Raw genomic sequence first — 16,804 nt, 5'->3', positions numbered from 1 at the left:
TTTCTCTTTTATTCTCAGTTTTATGTGATAAAACAACAAAATATTTTATAGCCTTTTAAAGCTTGCCCAGTATAAGATATCCTTAACTGACAGTAATTTAATGAATACTCCTTTACCTATCTGCAAAGAGGAACAAATAACTGAGTTAATGTAGTATACAGTCATATGCAGGAAAGGGAAGTACAGTAGAAAAAAGGGAAAAACCGTACAAAAACATTCTTAGTATCTACTTGGACTAAATTTCATTTGCATAGGCAATTTGTGCTTATATTTTTAAATCACAATTTGTGACACATTTTTTTAAAGGTGATATTTTTGTAAGATTCTTTCCTCTGAAAATCATGTATCTTAATATTCAAAGTTTTGGTTCTTATGATGGTTGTGTGGAAATAGAGGGATACATTACCGGTCTGGTGGATATTTCACTTTTCTTCTGGTAAGAAGATAAAGCACTTGGTTAGTGTTGGGGTAGGGAATGGTGGAGTGCACACTGTAGTGAATCCTAGCAAATGCCATAGGCATTTAGAAGTTCAGCAGTGGGTTAGGTGTAATAGGATGTGGGATTTGAAGATCTCACCCACCATTTTTATTTGGCATCCCTTCTTCTTTGCCAGATTTTAACTTTCTACGTCCTGGTTTCATTATTTGCTTCCAAATACGTATCTTCAGATATTTCAGATACATCTATCCTCTTGACATTACTCTTTTGCAAACAGAAGCATCACTTTGATTATAATGCCACCCCTCCTCCACGCCTGAAGCTCCCCCATCCTGCTGATCTGCCCTATTCTCCATAATGCTTTCCTCCAACTAATGTGCTGTTTATTTTACTTTTTTGTTTGCTCTCTTCCCACTAAAATGAGAGCTTTATAAGGGCAAGTGGCTGTATCTTCAGTGCTAAAATAATTCTTGGCACATAGTAGGTATTCTTTAAATACTTAAATGAATGAACGTTAGAAAAATTTCCTTAAAGTTCTAAAAAGGTCTTGGCTGTGAAACTCAGAGGTACAGTCATTCTTTGGGTACCATGGAGAAATGTTTCTATTGTTTGCGGATTGTCACTACGTGTGGTTATGGTTGTGGACTGAATTGCCCTGTAATGTGTCTGTATATTGCTAAGTCATTAGATATTACTGGGATTGTCCATGTCTTGTACATTCTAGTCAGCTTTTCTCACTAAAACTTGTCACACAGAAACAAGAAGATTAACAGAAAGTCTTTGATTAAGTTCCTGTTGGAGTATTTTGTGGCTGCTAAACTAATTCCCATAAAGATAGGATAAGTTTTGTGTTACTGTGTGTTCTCCACTAACCCTGCCCCTTTATCTTTGCTGAAGGAAACTACTTTTCCTTTGAGAGGAGAGAAGGCAGACAGGAATCATCAGTCTTCATCAGCATGAAATAAGTAGTTTCATTGAATCTACTGGATTTGCACAATAGTGTGCATATACTTTCTCCTCTTGCTTTACCTACAATATGTGTTGACCACTGGAAAATTCCTGGCAGCCTTTCTCCCCTCTGACCTGATTTGTCTGACAGACTCAGTTGTTTGGCAGCTGTGTAACTGAAATCCATTTTTAAAGAGTTAAATGGTGAAACTACTGGGCTGTTTTTCCATTTCTATTTTCTATTACCACTGGATTAGGAATCAGAAAACCTAGGTCCACCCTGAAATCTTTGTTCAGTGCCTTAACCTCTCTGGGCCTTAGTTTCCAGAATCTGTAAATTAATTAGGATGCCTATTCTCCTTGCCTTTTGAGGTAACTGTCAAGACCACAGTAGATGATATGTGTAAAAGCATTTTGGAAACCATACATTAGGCCGAAAGTGTAAGCTGTTGCAACTTTCCTTCCCAAATCATGGTACTGGTAATCCCAGCAGTCATGGAGAGAGAGCATTTGCATGACTCTCATGTTAAAATTGTGTCCCTGACACTGAACTACATCACTAGGTGTGCCCTACCTTGAATCATTCTTCTTTGATATAGGCTTTAGAACTTTCAGTTCACTAGGATCCTCTAAATATGCTTTGCAACACCTTTGAGTAGGTACATTAGACCAGAAATTGCTTTTGAATGTTTTCTGTTTCATTCCCAGTTACCTATTTAATTAAGAAGTTAAATACTCAAAACCCAGGGGCATTTCTTTAAATGTGTCTTTTCCCCTTTTAAATATGTTTCTCCTAATTCATACTCACTCACTAGTAATATAACTGTATCAAAAGAAGATTGCTTCACATTCTCCACTGAATGAGAAGCCCATGTATTCAGTTGTACCTCAGATGGCAAGGCAAGGCATTCTTGACAAGCTGTAACACGTTTGTAAAAATGAAATTATTTTAAATGTAAGGCAGTGTGATGTTAAAGGGCTTACCTAGTGAAATGATGAGTGAGGCTAATCTGCAGGTCTTCATAGCTAACATAGCCTTACTAGGAGCATGCCTAAACAAATGAACTTACTTCACCCTTAACTGAGAGTTACCCTAAATGACCTTTCCTTAAAGAGCTTTCAGCTTGATCACAATCTCTCAGCTTGGTAAATAAAACCCCACAGTCCTATTTAATAGTTATATTTGGAAAATATTTTAATTCACACAGCACTTTTTAAACAATTAATTGTTCTATTCTTTAGGATTTCTTCTTCTTTAGTTATAGCAGTACAACTGTGTCTCATGTAAGAAAAACACAATTCAATTTTTAACAAACTTGTGAGTTATTTTCACTCTACTAAAGCTTTTACCACAACTTTTCTTTAATGGAGACCTCCATGGAATCATTTTAAATGATTTATCTTAGAAATTATCCAATTGTTCTTATTTCTAAAAATAATATGAGATTTATAGAGCTCCTATGAAGTATTTATTCTACCCATTCAATCTCAGTTATATTTTATCCCTGCTCAAAACCTAAATAACAATAATACTGGACCCCAGATTTATCAAATTATTTTACCGCTTGGGCTCTTCACTCTCTATAATTGATTTTTTTTTAAGATATTTGCAGACAACAAACATAACTAGTAAACTGAATCATTATACTGGCTAAAAATACGTGCAGCAGGGTGAAGTTGAAAATTCTAGTACCAAGCTGTTGTAAAAATAGAGCTCCAGGGTCATCACTGTGGAATATGCAATGCACTGTGTTCCCAGAGCTTATTTTACAGTTAGCCTCTTAAAAAATTGTTATCTAATAATTATTGAGCTTTACCAACAAGGTATATTACGTTTATTTTCACTACAGTCCTATAGAGACAGGTACAGTTGACACCCCCATTTTCTGGATGAAGAAACTGAGGTTCAGAGACATTTTTTTAATTTGCCCAAGGTTACAGAGCTAAGCAGTGGAGCTAACACTGGAATTATCTCTGTGACTTCAAAGCACAGATGCTTATAAATGGCTCTGCCACCTCTTGGCATACGACTGTGACAGTTTTGATATCTCAAGACTTCAGACTCCTCATTTAGATATTGCTTCATTAAATCAAGGCATTTTCAAATACATGTGAATATTCTCTTTAGTTTTTTCTGAGTTATTGATCATTAACTTCTCTCACTAGCACTGACCATTTGGTTTTCCATTAAATTCTCTTTCATCCTCCTGGAGGGAATTTCATAATTCTTGGGTTGACATTTTCCCCATATTAAAAAATTTCCCCTCTCATCTCTATTCTCTACTTATTTTTATTCTCTTCCTTCCTGAGAGAAAGACTCAACTCAGCAAGACATCCATTCCCTGCACAAAAACAGGTCTGTGTGATTTAAATGACTTAGGAAACAAGTCACAGCCATGTTGAATGTTGAACAAATTTAGACACTAGCTCAGCAACTTTGGATGATTCTGCTGTGGCTAAAATTCATAAATAAATAGCTTGTATCTTTAAATCCCAAAGCATACGTGGAATCAGTAAGTTATACTGACATTTGGGAACTATTATAAAATAGGTAAATGATTAAGGAAAGCTTTGCTAACCCTTTGATACTCATCCCTTTGAGATAGCAATTTATAGGAGTTTTTGAAGAATTTTGAATGACCAATTTTACTAATTCTAACAGGAATTTAGGATATTCAGTGTGTTCTTCTGATTTAGTATAGCAAAGACAGTGTTTTAAGAATGAAGACTTTTTTTTTCCCCCCTGGTCTCACCTAACACTTATGCAAAATATGGAAATACTAGACAGAGACTGTGAATATATATGGTGACTGAGGTTAATTAGCCATGTTAGAAAAAACTCAAAATGCAAGAGTATTTATCTAGCTTGAAAGAAGTGCTTTTGAGGTTGGCTTCCAGTCACTATAAAGGTAGTATCAATTATTTTATCAGATAGATTTTGAATGGTTAGTGCCTGTTCCATGCATGACATATGGGAAAAGTAGGAGCAGGAGAGATAAGTTAAACTGTGACTTCTGCAGGAGAGTGAAAGGGGTTTTGGCGCAATATATTTCACTAAGGGTTTTTCAAAAGAAAATGTTCCCTGGTTACTGGTTTCCCATTGTTTAGGTGTGAGGATAAAGCATAATTGAATGCAGTAACCCAGCTGTCAGTCCCCTCATATGCTTTCCATCTTCTAAAATACTGAAGTGGTCACAAAATTCTGTCTTTAAGATCCATAATATTCTTAACATTGACAGGTACTTATAAAAATCTAGTGACTCAGGAATATTCTTTTGAAAAAACAAACGAATATTACAGTTATTAATGAAGCATTCACTACATTATATTATTCTTTTAGACTTTCATTATATATAAACTTTTAGAAATCAGAACTTAGCTCATGAAATTAACCTGTTATAGAGCATATTGAAGGGGCTCTCCTAAATACGCACACTGTCAGACACAAATGTCCTTACAAATGCTTTTCTCTGGAAATTAGAAAATCTAACTTTCTAATAAGAGCACTACAAAACAAAATGTTGCTGCTAACCAGTAGCTTAGAAATTCAGAAATGATTCATGCCTTTCCAGCAGTTAAAATACATCTTAATAATTTGAAGGTCACTGGCTTCAGCAGGGTGCCAGAATATAAAGGGGTTTTAAACATGCAGTTTAAAACCCTTGGGATTAAACCAACCTTGTTGGCATATTTTATTTATACAGAGATTATCTCCAAAGGAGATTCATTGGTCTTTTGACTATAATGAAGCCCTTTCTTTATTGACTTCATTGTGTCATAAATGAAAAGAGATTTCTTTTTATGGCAGGAAATAAAATGTTCCAACCTCCACAACACTCCATGCATCCTAAGAGCGTGATTTAGACAAAAATCTATTTGTTATGTCCTAACTCAGGAAATCTTGATAATGTCCTTTTAATTCATATTTGCTTTATCTTCCTAAGTTGACACAAAGGAATTACCAAACACCTTGAGAGGCCTGAACTTGGCCTCTGAGAGACTGAGAGGGCGGACAGGAGGGGCAGGGGGCTGAATTCCTGAAAATGAGGTCTATCCACTAGAGGTGTAGTTAACAGTACCTGCTAACAGGCCAGTTGTTGGAACAGGGTGGAAGGAAGGGGGTGGGTAAGGTCTGAGCTGCACTGATTTGAGCCAGGTACTAAGCTAGGGCTCTGTATGTTTTCTCTGCCCATGGAGATTTGGTTGGAATTTGGGATAGGGTTGAGAGATCTGCCAAGGGTTAAATGAACTTTACAGGGACTGCTCATAGAGTGGGTGACTTAAGGACCTCTGGAATGTTAATGGTATTTATATAAATACCCACACACTTCCAGAGTAAGCAAGAAGGGATATTTTATTAAATAGACCTTAAGTCAATCAACTGCAGCAGCTAAGCATCTTGTCAGGAAGGTAAATGCCGTTAACACTTTATCTGCCTGGCATCATCAAGGTGACCAGTCTACCAGTGTGAATTTTCCAGGTAACTGAAGCTTACCCTCAAAGCCAAAGAATATCATTTCAATCCTTTTTGCTGAAAAGTTTCTTTTAAATATAAGCTCTAGGGAGGTAATATAATAAGGAAGAACCCAGGTTTTGGAGTCAGCCTGGCCCTATTACTTGATAATGACAGAAGCCTTGGCAAGCTCCTTGGTCCCTTTTAGGCAGTTTCCTCATCTAGAAAATTAGATTAATCACAGCACCTAGAACATAGGGTTGTGCATGTAAAGCAAGTAGCACCTAACAATAAATCATAGATATGAAATGTTTACTAAATGCCAGGCACTCTTCTAAGTACTTGTGCTATCTTGTTTGCTTTTCATAACACTCTATGAATTATGAAATGTTTACTAAATGCCAGGCACTCTTCTAAGTACTTGTGTTATCTTGTTTGCTTTTCATAACACTCTATGAATTAAGTACTGTTATTCCCATTTTACAGATGAGGAAAGGGAATCAGAGAAGTGGAGTCACGCAGTCTGGCTCTGGCTTTTCCACTCATACCATTGCCTCTGGTTTCCTGATACACAGGAAGCCTCTCATCACTGGTGGCTGATAAGAATCACAGATACTCAGTTTTACTGAGTTACATGCTAATGGCCTTACCAGGAGCAGTGTACTAAGGCTGGGCCCTTTGTGCAGCTCTTCCCTGTGGTGTATGGTGTATGTTCAGGGACAGCTTTGGCTGCTCACTTTTCCTTTCTAATATCAAATAAAAAACTATGGGCAAGAAAGCTGCTTCTCTTTTTATTTATCTGTTATGCCTTAAGATTAAGAGAAAGGAAATTTAGCATATATGAGTAGGTTAGAGGCATCAAGTATTGGTGATTTCCCTCTAACAGTTCTGAAGATGCAAGTACAGCAGATACCTAACTGTAGATTTTGGAAACAGCTTTATGTTCGAATGCCATTGTTCTTTACTGCCTACAGTGTTGCATTTGAGGTCAGTGTTATCTCAGCTTTGGTGTTTTCTTCTCAGGAGAAGTTGCTGTCATCAGTTCACCCTCTTCTGAGGCTCTGCTTTTGGTACCTACAAACCTAATTTCAAACTTCATCAAAAGTACATAAGAAGGTTTTGTTGTGGATTGAACAAAATAAAAGGCCAGTTATGTACATAATCTAATTCTAACCATAAAAAGCTAAAATCTGGGAACTTAAGGGTAAATAATAATATTTAATAACAATAAGCCCACCTCTTCAGGTACATGTTCTCTGCATTAGTCATTTTATAATCGGGTGATTTAGTGATAATGGTAGTGGTCCCACTTTTGCCTAGTTTAAACCTTTGGTATCTGAAAATTTTGTAAGTACAAATAGTGGCTGAGTAAAGTGGCTCATGCCTATAATAATCTCAGTGCTTTGGGAGGCAGAGGCAGGACGATCACTCGAGCCCAAGAGTTTGAGACTAGCCTGGACAACATAGTGAGACCCCCATCTCTACAAAAAATATAAGCCAGGTATGGTGACGTGGGCCTGTAGTCCCAGCTACACAGGAGGCTGAGGTGGAAGGATTGCTTGAGGCTAGGAGTTCAAGACCAGCCTGGGCAACATAGCAAGACTCCATCTCTACAAAAAATATAAGCCAGGTATGGTGGCATGGGCCTGTAGTCTCAGCTACTCAGAAGGCTGAGGTGGAAGGATTGCTTGAGGCTAGGAGTTCAAGAGTAGCCTGGGCAACATAGCAAGACTCTATCTCTTTAAATTAGCCAGGCATGGTGGCGCAGAACTATACCTAGCTACTTAGGAGACTGGGGTGGGAGGATCACTTGAGCTCAGGAGTTTGAGGTGGCAGTGAGCTACAATTGAGCAGCTGCACTCCAACCAGCCTGGGTGACACAGTGAGACCATGTCTCAAAAAAAAAAAATTAGCACAAAATTATCAAGTGACATTTATCAGATTAACCAGGATATTAAGAATTAAAAAGTTTAATTTGTTATTCCTTGAAATTATAGTGCTTTGAGAATGAAGACAAACAGTATATGATAGTACACAGGAATACAGTCTTTGGGTTCAATGGACCTGGGTTCAAATCTCAGCTCTGCCACTTAACTGAGTCTTTTTGGACAAGTTGCCTTGGTTTCCTCATGTGCACTGTGAGAATAACCATGTTCCCTTCATCTGGTTCTTACAGAGATAAATGTGAGAAAAACATTTAGCACAGTCCCTGGTAACCAGTAAGGGCTTAATAAATGGTGGTTTTCCTCTCATTCTACCAACTTCATCATTATCCTGCTTTTGTTATACGATAATCATCTCTCATTTAATCTGTAGTCAGTGAAAACATCTTCACTTTGATTCCAGCCCCTTGTTTCCTTTATGCTTCTCCCACCACCACCACCACTACATCAGTGACATTTATTCCCACTGTCATCAAATCCATCCTTTTAATGGCACTTGTAGTCTTTATCACATAATTACACTGTTCTTGCTCTCCCTTGTGTTCATCTCTTCACCAACACAAATGTCCTTGAGCAGAGACCATTTCCCTAATATCTGGCTGAGTACTAGGTGCTCAGAAACGGCTTCATCCAGGGGTTTCCCATTCTCTGAGTCAGAGCACTTTTTATCTAGGGTCTGCAGCCAGCTGCTTCTGCCATTCTAAACTTTTTTCAACTGCAAGATGCATATGAAAAGAGTACGCATTTCTTGGAGTACATGTTAATACATATAAAGTACACAGAAAGTGCCTGGCCTAGTTAGTGCTGCTAATATTCTCTGCAATCTTTAATGAAACTCAGACATTTAGGTGGAGATAGCATGTTTTGGATAAATGTCTTCTTAAAACACACAGGGCCTTTCCAGATAAAAATTGAGCTGATTAGGCCTCTGATGCTGTCCTAATTGCTTGGCCTTCTGCTAGTTACATTGATTTTATAATCATCTGGCTCATGTTGAGAGAATGTAATAGAAAAATTATGAGAATGATTAGAATAATTAGTCATAGCCTTATATTCATCTCAATATAAAGAAAAGAGATTTATGACTCCTCAGCTATTTATCTTGATGGCAGGGCAAATGCTGTATTATCTGGGTAGCTGACAGTGGTCAGTACAGCATGCATCTGTATGTATGTCCGTCTGTCTGGTACTTTTGTGACATTATTGGTGGTGCCTGGAAACCCAGAGGGTGTGGTTAGGCGTCCTCGGATAAAGATGCAAATTGGAGAGACTAGTGAGTCATATATTTCCATGATTATCATACTGAGCTCTGCTGGATTTTTGCTGCTTCTAGCCATAGTGGCAGCAGGCATACTGATTTCTGGGCATGTGTATGTGACATTAGCTTGGATATTACAGTTGAGCACTTTGCAGAAAAAAACAATAAGCAGTTAACCTGAAAGCATTTCTTTTAATGATTTGAGGTGGGCTATGGCCTTTAAAATGCTGTGGTTTTTACCTTACAGAGTAAAACCGTTCTAAAGCTGATATGTTTTTTCTTATTTTGAACTAGAGTCCGTGTTCTTAATCATGGCACTGTAAGTTCTCGGGAATCTAAAATTCTAAACTATCGTTATCGTATAAATGTTGCCTTCGACCTATTACTCTACTAAATATGTCACTCTGCCCTTGAAAATAGTGTTGTATCTGTCATTTCTAAGTATACGAAAGTCCTATAGTCTATCTTAGAGTGATTCTGTGGTTAGGTTGTACATCTCACCCATTTTGCCTCTTGTTTGAAAATGAGTTTATTCTTGGGCTAATCATTTAGAGACTCTCCAGCTTTGTACATAGTAACCCTTTTCTCAACTTGAGATCATTTTCATTGCCACTGATCATTATTGTAGAATTTGCTTACTTCTAAACATTTTAAGTGAAGTGATCAGATAATTTTGGAAATTTTTCTTGAACTGTGCATTCTGCTAAATATTCTGGAGAAACATTTTGGCTCCGCTTACTCTGTTAATGCTGGTTACATCATGAGAGCTATAGATTTCTTGGGCATGCAAAATGATTGCATATTCATGAACATCTTCAATTCTGAAATATTTGTAAATAACTTGGCAATTTTTTTCATAAGGTTGCCTATTAACATGATTAGGACTTTAATTGTTCACACAGGAAGAATTTGTACTTACAGAGCACCACCTATTTGATAAGTAACATTTCTATGCTAAGCAACTTGGATTATGAACACATAAGTCACCTTCCTAAAACAAAGTATAAGAGATGCTATTTTCCACTTAAGCATGATTCAAGTTTGAAAATGTCAATAGATGCAAAAAGCCACCCTAGAGCTTTGCTCTCTCGAAAGAAAGAAGAGAAGGAATGACATAGTCAATGTTAACTGTCACCAGATGAAGAGAAATCAGATTGTCAGGCCTGGATCTATAAAATTCTTGCCAAAGTAGGACCTCATTTACACATACAGATCTTCATACCCTTTGCTAAGAAAAGCATCTGTGGCAGTTTAGATGTTTGTGCGTTTGCCAAAGATCTTTCACTCTGAATAAAGTAAATGTCATGTCTGTTGTTTATCTCAAATTCAGCAGAGTATTTTTAAAAGGAAATATTTGTGGGGGAGGGTCGAGGGAGAAGGGAAGAAGGAGGTTGGGGAGCTCCAGTTAGTTGGGTGTGGCTATTTTATAGCAGTACTCAAGTATCATGATAAATAAGCTTAAAACATACTTCGGGCTTATGAACTGAAAGTCTCCTTTTGAAGTGACAACACAAAATAAATGGGAATGTGGAGTCTTCCTGAATCTATACCTAGTCTGTCAACACCAAAAAAATCCAGTTAATTCAGTCAAACTGATTATTTGGCATCATGTAGACACAGCTGTCTTGAGCGAAAATTTTGAACACTTAAAGATAGATGGCATTGTACCCAGAGCCAGCTGGTACAATGGCATCTATCTATAATTGTGTATAAAGGATTGCTTAAAACTTAAAAGATTGGAAATAGAACTTAATTGCTCAAAGATCAAGCTGGACTCCATTGAACAGCAATTAAAAAACAAACAAACAAACAAACAAACAAAACAAAGAAAACCCCTGGTGTGATAAAATTTCTTGGCAAATGGGTACCCTTGATAAATTCACACTTTTAGTTAAGAGTATGCTGTGGTAATTTAACTATGTAAATTGCCTTGAATATAAAAAGTAAAGGGAATTCTCTATGTACCTTTTTTTAAAAACCGTATTTAACCTGGCTTGTAGGCATTAAAGTCATAATGAGATCCTAATGTAAAATAAATCCTGAGACTTTTCTTCAGGACATCTATTTTGTGTGATACAATTATTTTGCTCTTTGCAAAAATCAAGTGTTTGTCTTAAGGATGCTTTGCTTTATCAGTGTAACTTGTTTTATGGAAGTATTCTATGTAACTTTGAATATTATTTTATTCCCCCAGATGACATGGAAGCCATTCCTGTCAAACAGTTTGTCAAACACATCGGGGAGCTCTATTCTAATAACCAGCATGGGTTCTCTGAAGATTTTGAGGTATGTTTCAAAGCTGGAAGTTAACTTCCAGAAACCTAACTCTTACTTTATGCAGATTTTTGTAAACTTTAACTGAATTCATTCCAAGCATAACAAAACAGTAACTATGGAAAGTGGAGTTTTTCATCTATTATTTTAATAGGCATTCTTTTCCAAATAAAATTTAGGTGAAAGGGGAGTTGATTATACCTGTCCTGAATATGTATTTCTACAAAAGAACTGACTTAGTGATAGAAAAGAAGCAAACTGGTAGGGATTGCTCTTCAGGCTCTTGTTACATTTAATTCTAACTGGGAACAGCAATCATAACACAAGCTCCCTAATTCCGTGTCTTTTCTGCAATGCACATGGTATAGTGAAGATAGCAGGTTTGGTGTCTGAAAAACTGGATGCTGGCTTCATCAGTAGTGAGCTTCATAATCCTCAGACCAATCACGTCATCTCAGATCCCCCGTTTTCCCATTTTTGAAAAATGGCACCAATGTCACCTACATTGTAAAGTCGTTGGAGAAAATAAATGATGAACATCTTTGAAAGTGCTGAGTTCATTGTTAAGAACCATGCAAAGGTTGACTGTTGTTGTTTTCATGATTATTAATCCTTGGAGAGAAGACTTGGGTTAACACAGCCTTCTGATTTTAAGAACTGGTGTGTAGGAAACAAGGTAGAGAGAGGCATGTACCACCCTGCCAACTCTGGGTTCCGTGCCAGTTCAGCAGTGACAGGGTGTCAATGAGGAGCTATTAAACAGACTGCCCTTTTCTTCACTGAGGCGCTTAACTAAGGCACATCTCTGGCAGCAAGAGTTGTGTCGAGGAGGCCAAGTTTTCATGGCAGCTCAGCTGTCTTCTAGCTTTGTGGGTAAGTTGGTTCCTTTCTCTGTCTCATTTCTACTTTAAAATGGAAATGATGATGATAACCTACCCATCTCTTTCAACAAAATTGGTTACCGGGCAAAATGAAGTAATGGAAGGTAAGCACTTTAAGATCATCTAGGAGTCATACAGCTGGAAGGTGCAGTTACCTTGAATGAACAATGAGAAATAAAAACAGGATGAAAAGCCCCTGTCTATGCAAATTTGGAATCCCAAAAGGCTATCATAAAGGCAGTTATATTGCTGACTTGTTTTAAATTAAGTCTTTCTCTTAGTTTTTTGTTAGTTTTTGTTGTTTTGAGCAGAATGAAAACAAAGGTGGTAGAAAGAACCTCTGATTTATTCTATGAAGTCATATGTTCTATGGAACCAACAAAAGCAGGTCAAGTATTTAATGCTATTAGATGCTTACTAAAAAAGGTGCCTATTCAACTACAAAGAACATGGTTTAAGTCAAACATTTTGTATTCATGAGGACAGCAAATGTGTGTGGTGTTAAAGTGATTTAGTTCAATTGACTGTTGGCTGGATGACTGAGCAAGAATATTGAGGCATTTAACAATGTTGATGGTATTCAGGACAAACATTTATCCTCTAGAGAGCCGAATTTGATCAGGATGATCAAATGCAACTCCAGTTTCTCAATTATTTATGATTTGAGACCCCAGTGCTATTCATCACAGCTGGTTTTGACACCATTTAATTATTCAAAATAATCAGCTACACCTCTGTAAACTTGATCTGACTTAAAATGGGCTTTGCTGCATCAAAATCATGCTTCTTAACAAATCCTGGGCATCTGTACCCTATTTCTGTCCTAAAAAATATACTGCAGCTAAAAGCTTTAATCGCCTACATTGAACTTTATAGCTTAAATAGTATTAGCTGATACTTATGGGAGTGGAATGGGGAGGGCAGGCAGGAAGGTGAAATGACTGTTGTCATTTCACTATCTTTTCAGGTTTGAAAGGTTTAAAATCAGAGCTGTTCAGAATAGGAAGAATATGCTTTCTTCTAAAAAGAACAGCAAAGCAGCAACGTAAAGGGGAGAATAAGAAAATAGAAAAGCTCACCAATGTTACTGTCACCTTATAATTAGGTGAAAATTTGAAGTATTTTAAAAGAGTAGTATTCCTTTTGGGTAACTGCTAAAAGGGAAAACTGGTAATAGGCTACATAAGATGCTATTATGGCCATTTTATAAACAGAGATAGTAACAGGCTTTATACGAAAGGATAGAAAAAGATTTTGTGTAATTAAAAACAAAATTGTATTATGGTAACAGAGTTAAGGTAATCTTAATCTCAGATTTCCAGATCGATTTACCTGGAATAATGATGGCCAGCATTTACTAGTTAGCACTGTGCATGGATCATTCTATTTCCTGAGGTAGGTGCTATCTTATTGTCCCCATTTTACTGATGACGAAACTACCCATGAGAAAACTGAGGCTGTGCGTGGCTACATTTTGAAATGGCAGCAGTAGGGTTTAAGACCAGAGTATCTGACTTGAACCCACATGGTTCACCTTGACACCATCCAGACTCTCATTAAAGTAGTGTCCTGGGCCAGGCACAGTGGCTCACGCCTATAATCCCAACACTTTGGGAGAACAAGGTGGGAGGATCGCTTGAGATCAGGAGTTCCCACCCAGCCTGGACAACACAGCAAGACTCTGTCTCTACAAAAAAATTTTTTTAATTAGCCAGGTGTAGTGATGCACAACTGTGGTCCTAGCTATTCAGAGGCCGAGGCTGAGGCAGGAGGATCACTTGATCCCAGGATATTGAGGCTGCAGTGAGCTATGACTGTAGCACTGCATTCCAGCCTGAGCGACAGAGCAAGACCCTGTCTCAGGAAAAAACACCAAAAAGCCAGAGTAATGTCCTGTAATGAGCCAAGGTCAGAAGGAGAAATAAGCAAGCTTGCAAGTGACTAGAACTGATCATGCCGCAGTGCCTTAACGATACAAAAAGGTGGGGAGAGCAGCCAAATTAGGAACCCCCCACTAGGAGTATTAGCTGCCCATTAAGTGATCTGTATGGTCTCGAGCCTTCTGAGATAGCTGAGAATATGACTTATAAAAATCTTATCCAACATGTAGGCCTAAAATTAGTCTTAAAATTATGAGAAATACAACTGAAAAGTTAACAACTGGACATTAAGAGGAGCTAAAACAACCTATCTAACAGTTACTGAAGATCTACCATTCTCTGGCCATAATATAAGATACAAATGTGAATTAGAGTCCTTGCCCTCAAAGAGTTCAATCTGGTATTAGGGGAGGCCAGAGTGTACACAACCAAAACAGAAACAGGACAAAGCAAAATAAGTGCTATTGTACAGGCATAAAGTTCTGAAGAAGTGCAAAGGAGAAAGGCATCTATGTATTTTCATTGGAGATTTCAGCAAAAATTCTCACCCATCATGTTTAAACATCTTGGAAGTAAAAAAATATTGGTGAATAACTATCATAGTTTCAGAACTTTACTGCTTGGCGAATGCGAAAAACAATTCACTGGTAATTTTGACTCTTTGTCTAGAAGTGTTGCTATAAGCCAGCTTTTTGTTCTTGTCAGATAAATTCTAGAGACCATGAAAAGCAACATCATACAGTATTTGCAGTCACTAGAAATAACATCAGTCCTTTTCTTGTGATAGCGTTGGATGACACCATTACCTTGGCTACCTGAGCTAACTTCAACCTCACTGTCCTTCCCAGGGAGTAGTTTCCCAGAGTAGTATTAAAAGATTGACAGCCTCTTCCTTGGCCCCCACAAACATAATGCAGAAGGCTTCCAAAAGACCAGTGCTAGCATACTCTTTCAAAAGGAAGGCACTCCAAAGCTCCATGAGTCAGAAGAATTAACAGGCAGGGACTGGAAGAATCAGAAGTCTAAAAGAGTGCAGGATGAGGCCAGCGGTCCACAACCCCTTGACAAGATCCTCTGGGGGACTGCCTCTATTACAGTTAACCAGCTGTGCTAAATTTGGGCTGGTTGTTCATCTTAAATCAAAAGAAGAAAGCTTAGTCCACCTGAGTCCATGCTCTGAGGGACCAGTGGCCACAATGACTTTAGGAAATGAAGGGAGACGTCCAGGGTTGCTGATGACGTATAATAGGGAAGTCTCTGGTCAGAGGTGTAATGCTGCACCAACTGCTGCCTGCAAGAGGGCAGAAAATGAGCCTGTAGGCAGGGCTGTCCAATCTTTTGGCTTCCCTAGGCCACATTGGAAGAATAAATGTCTTGGGCCACACATAAAATACACTAATGAGAGCTGATGAGCTAAAAAATTGCAGGAAAAAAAAAAAACCCTCAATGTTTTAAGAAAGTTTACGAATTTGTGTTGGGCTGCTTTCAAAGCCATCCTGGGCCGCATGTGGCCCATGGGCCATGGATTGGATAAGCTTGCTGTAGAGTTAGTTTCCTCAGCCTTTTTGACAAAAATGCCAGTTTGGGTCTTAAATATCTTAAGAAAAACATTTTTAAACGGTTATGAGGTAAATCACAGTTGTTTGAGATTTTGATGAAGAGGGAGATAAAAGGGAGATGGCCAGATTTCATGAAAAGTAATTCTTATGTTAGAGACCAGCTGCAAGATAATAATGCTGTGTTATACTCTCCAAAGATAGGTTAGTTTTCTAGGGGGCAAATGCAGTCATTTTGATAAAGATACATGGATTTGGATAGAGGAAGAGAACAGGCATTCTTACCAAGGTAAATGGCAATAAAGCAATGAGCAGGAAATCAAATGGTCTTTTCAAAGGGTATGGAGTTAATATTGTCTGGGACTGGGAAGGGAGGGGAAGATAAGATGGGACCTTGAAAGCCTGGCTAAGGGAATGTGGAATCTCTCCACACGTTTCTGAGGAAGGGAATAACAAAGTCAGCATAACGTTTGAAGAAAATCAGTCTGGCAGCAATTTATACCCTGAGCAGAAGAGAGTAGGGGCTGGAAGATGCAGTATAACCAGCACCTGTCAAAGGCCAGTTCTGTGTCCGACACTGTACATGCACTGGGTCACTACCATGACCTAAACCCATCAGTCATCTGTAGAACAGTCTCTTTACCACAATTGTAGGCTGCCTGAACTCAGGCATTAAGAATGTTACCCCTACTTGGTGTAATACTTGGTAACCAGATCCAAATAGTTTATTCTCAGCTACCTTTTTGGAACTGAGCAATCTGAAAGATTTCTAGATGTTTTGTTGCATTACCTTTTTTTAATTGAGCCATAGTATAGTAGCACAGTAGGTCTTTAAGTGCTCTTTAAATAGCCTCTTGCATCAATGACTGTAGGTAGGAAGTGATTTAGCCTACGTCACCTCCCTAAAATTCTCGTTATATCAATTTTTAGGGTTTGTTCGGTCTTTGATTTTTTGCTTTATTTTAAACCTGTTTTCTGTTGGCCTTCTCCTATGCTTATGTGCCTGTTAAGATTCAAACTGTTCTTTTTGAGAATTCTAGCTTTGTTATATAGAGAGTAAAATATAAACAAGTTTAAACTATTTATCAGAGTTGTGAATAGGTAAATTTGCAATGCATACTCCATTGGCCAGTGTCTCTTTAAAGGGTTTTTAACACCTATTAAAATCATGT

At 37.8% G+C, this 16,804-nt stretch overlaps 1 protein-coding gene and 1 long non-coding RNA gene across 5 annotated transcripts in view; one reads left to right on the top strand and one right to left on the bottom strand.

Annotated features, from left to right (window-relative positions):
- The window catches only part of PTPRG (protein tyrosine phosphatase receptor type G), a 751,407-nt gene that overhangs the window by 690,116 nt on the left and 44,487 nt on the right, over positions 1–16,804 (top strand). For all 3 annotated transcript variants that reach the window (XM_055259569.2, XM_063630796.1, XM_063630795.1), the window contains one exon: positions 11,236–11,327. In XM_055259569.2, the coding sequence (XP_055115544.1) occupies positions 11,236–11,327 (92 nt within the window). The remainder of the gene's footprint in view (positions 1–11,235; positions 11,328–16,804) is intronic.
- Positions 11,444–16,804, bottom strand: part of LOC129471177 (uncharacterized) — a 77,346-nt gene continuing 71,985 nt past the window's right edge. For both annotated transcript variants that reach the window (XR_010118685.1, XR_008653510.2), the window contains one exon: positions 11,444–12,351. This is a non-coding gene — a long non-coding RNA (uncharacterized lncRNA). The remainder of the gene's footprint in view (positions 12,352–16,804) is intronic.

The sequence above is a fragment of the Symphalangus syndactylus genome, chromosome 21, assembly GCF_028878055.3.
Source record: "Symphalangus syndactylus isolate Jambi chromosome 21, NHGRI_mSymSyn1-v2.1_pri, whole genome shotgun sequence".
Lineage (NCBI taxonomy): Eukaryota > Metazoa > Chordata > Mammalia > Primates > Hylobatidae > Symphalangus > Symphalangus syndactylus.
Note: the sequence above shows the minus strand (reverse complement) of the source record. Positions and strands in the feature narration are given on the sequence as shown.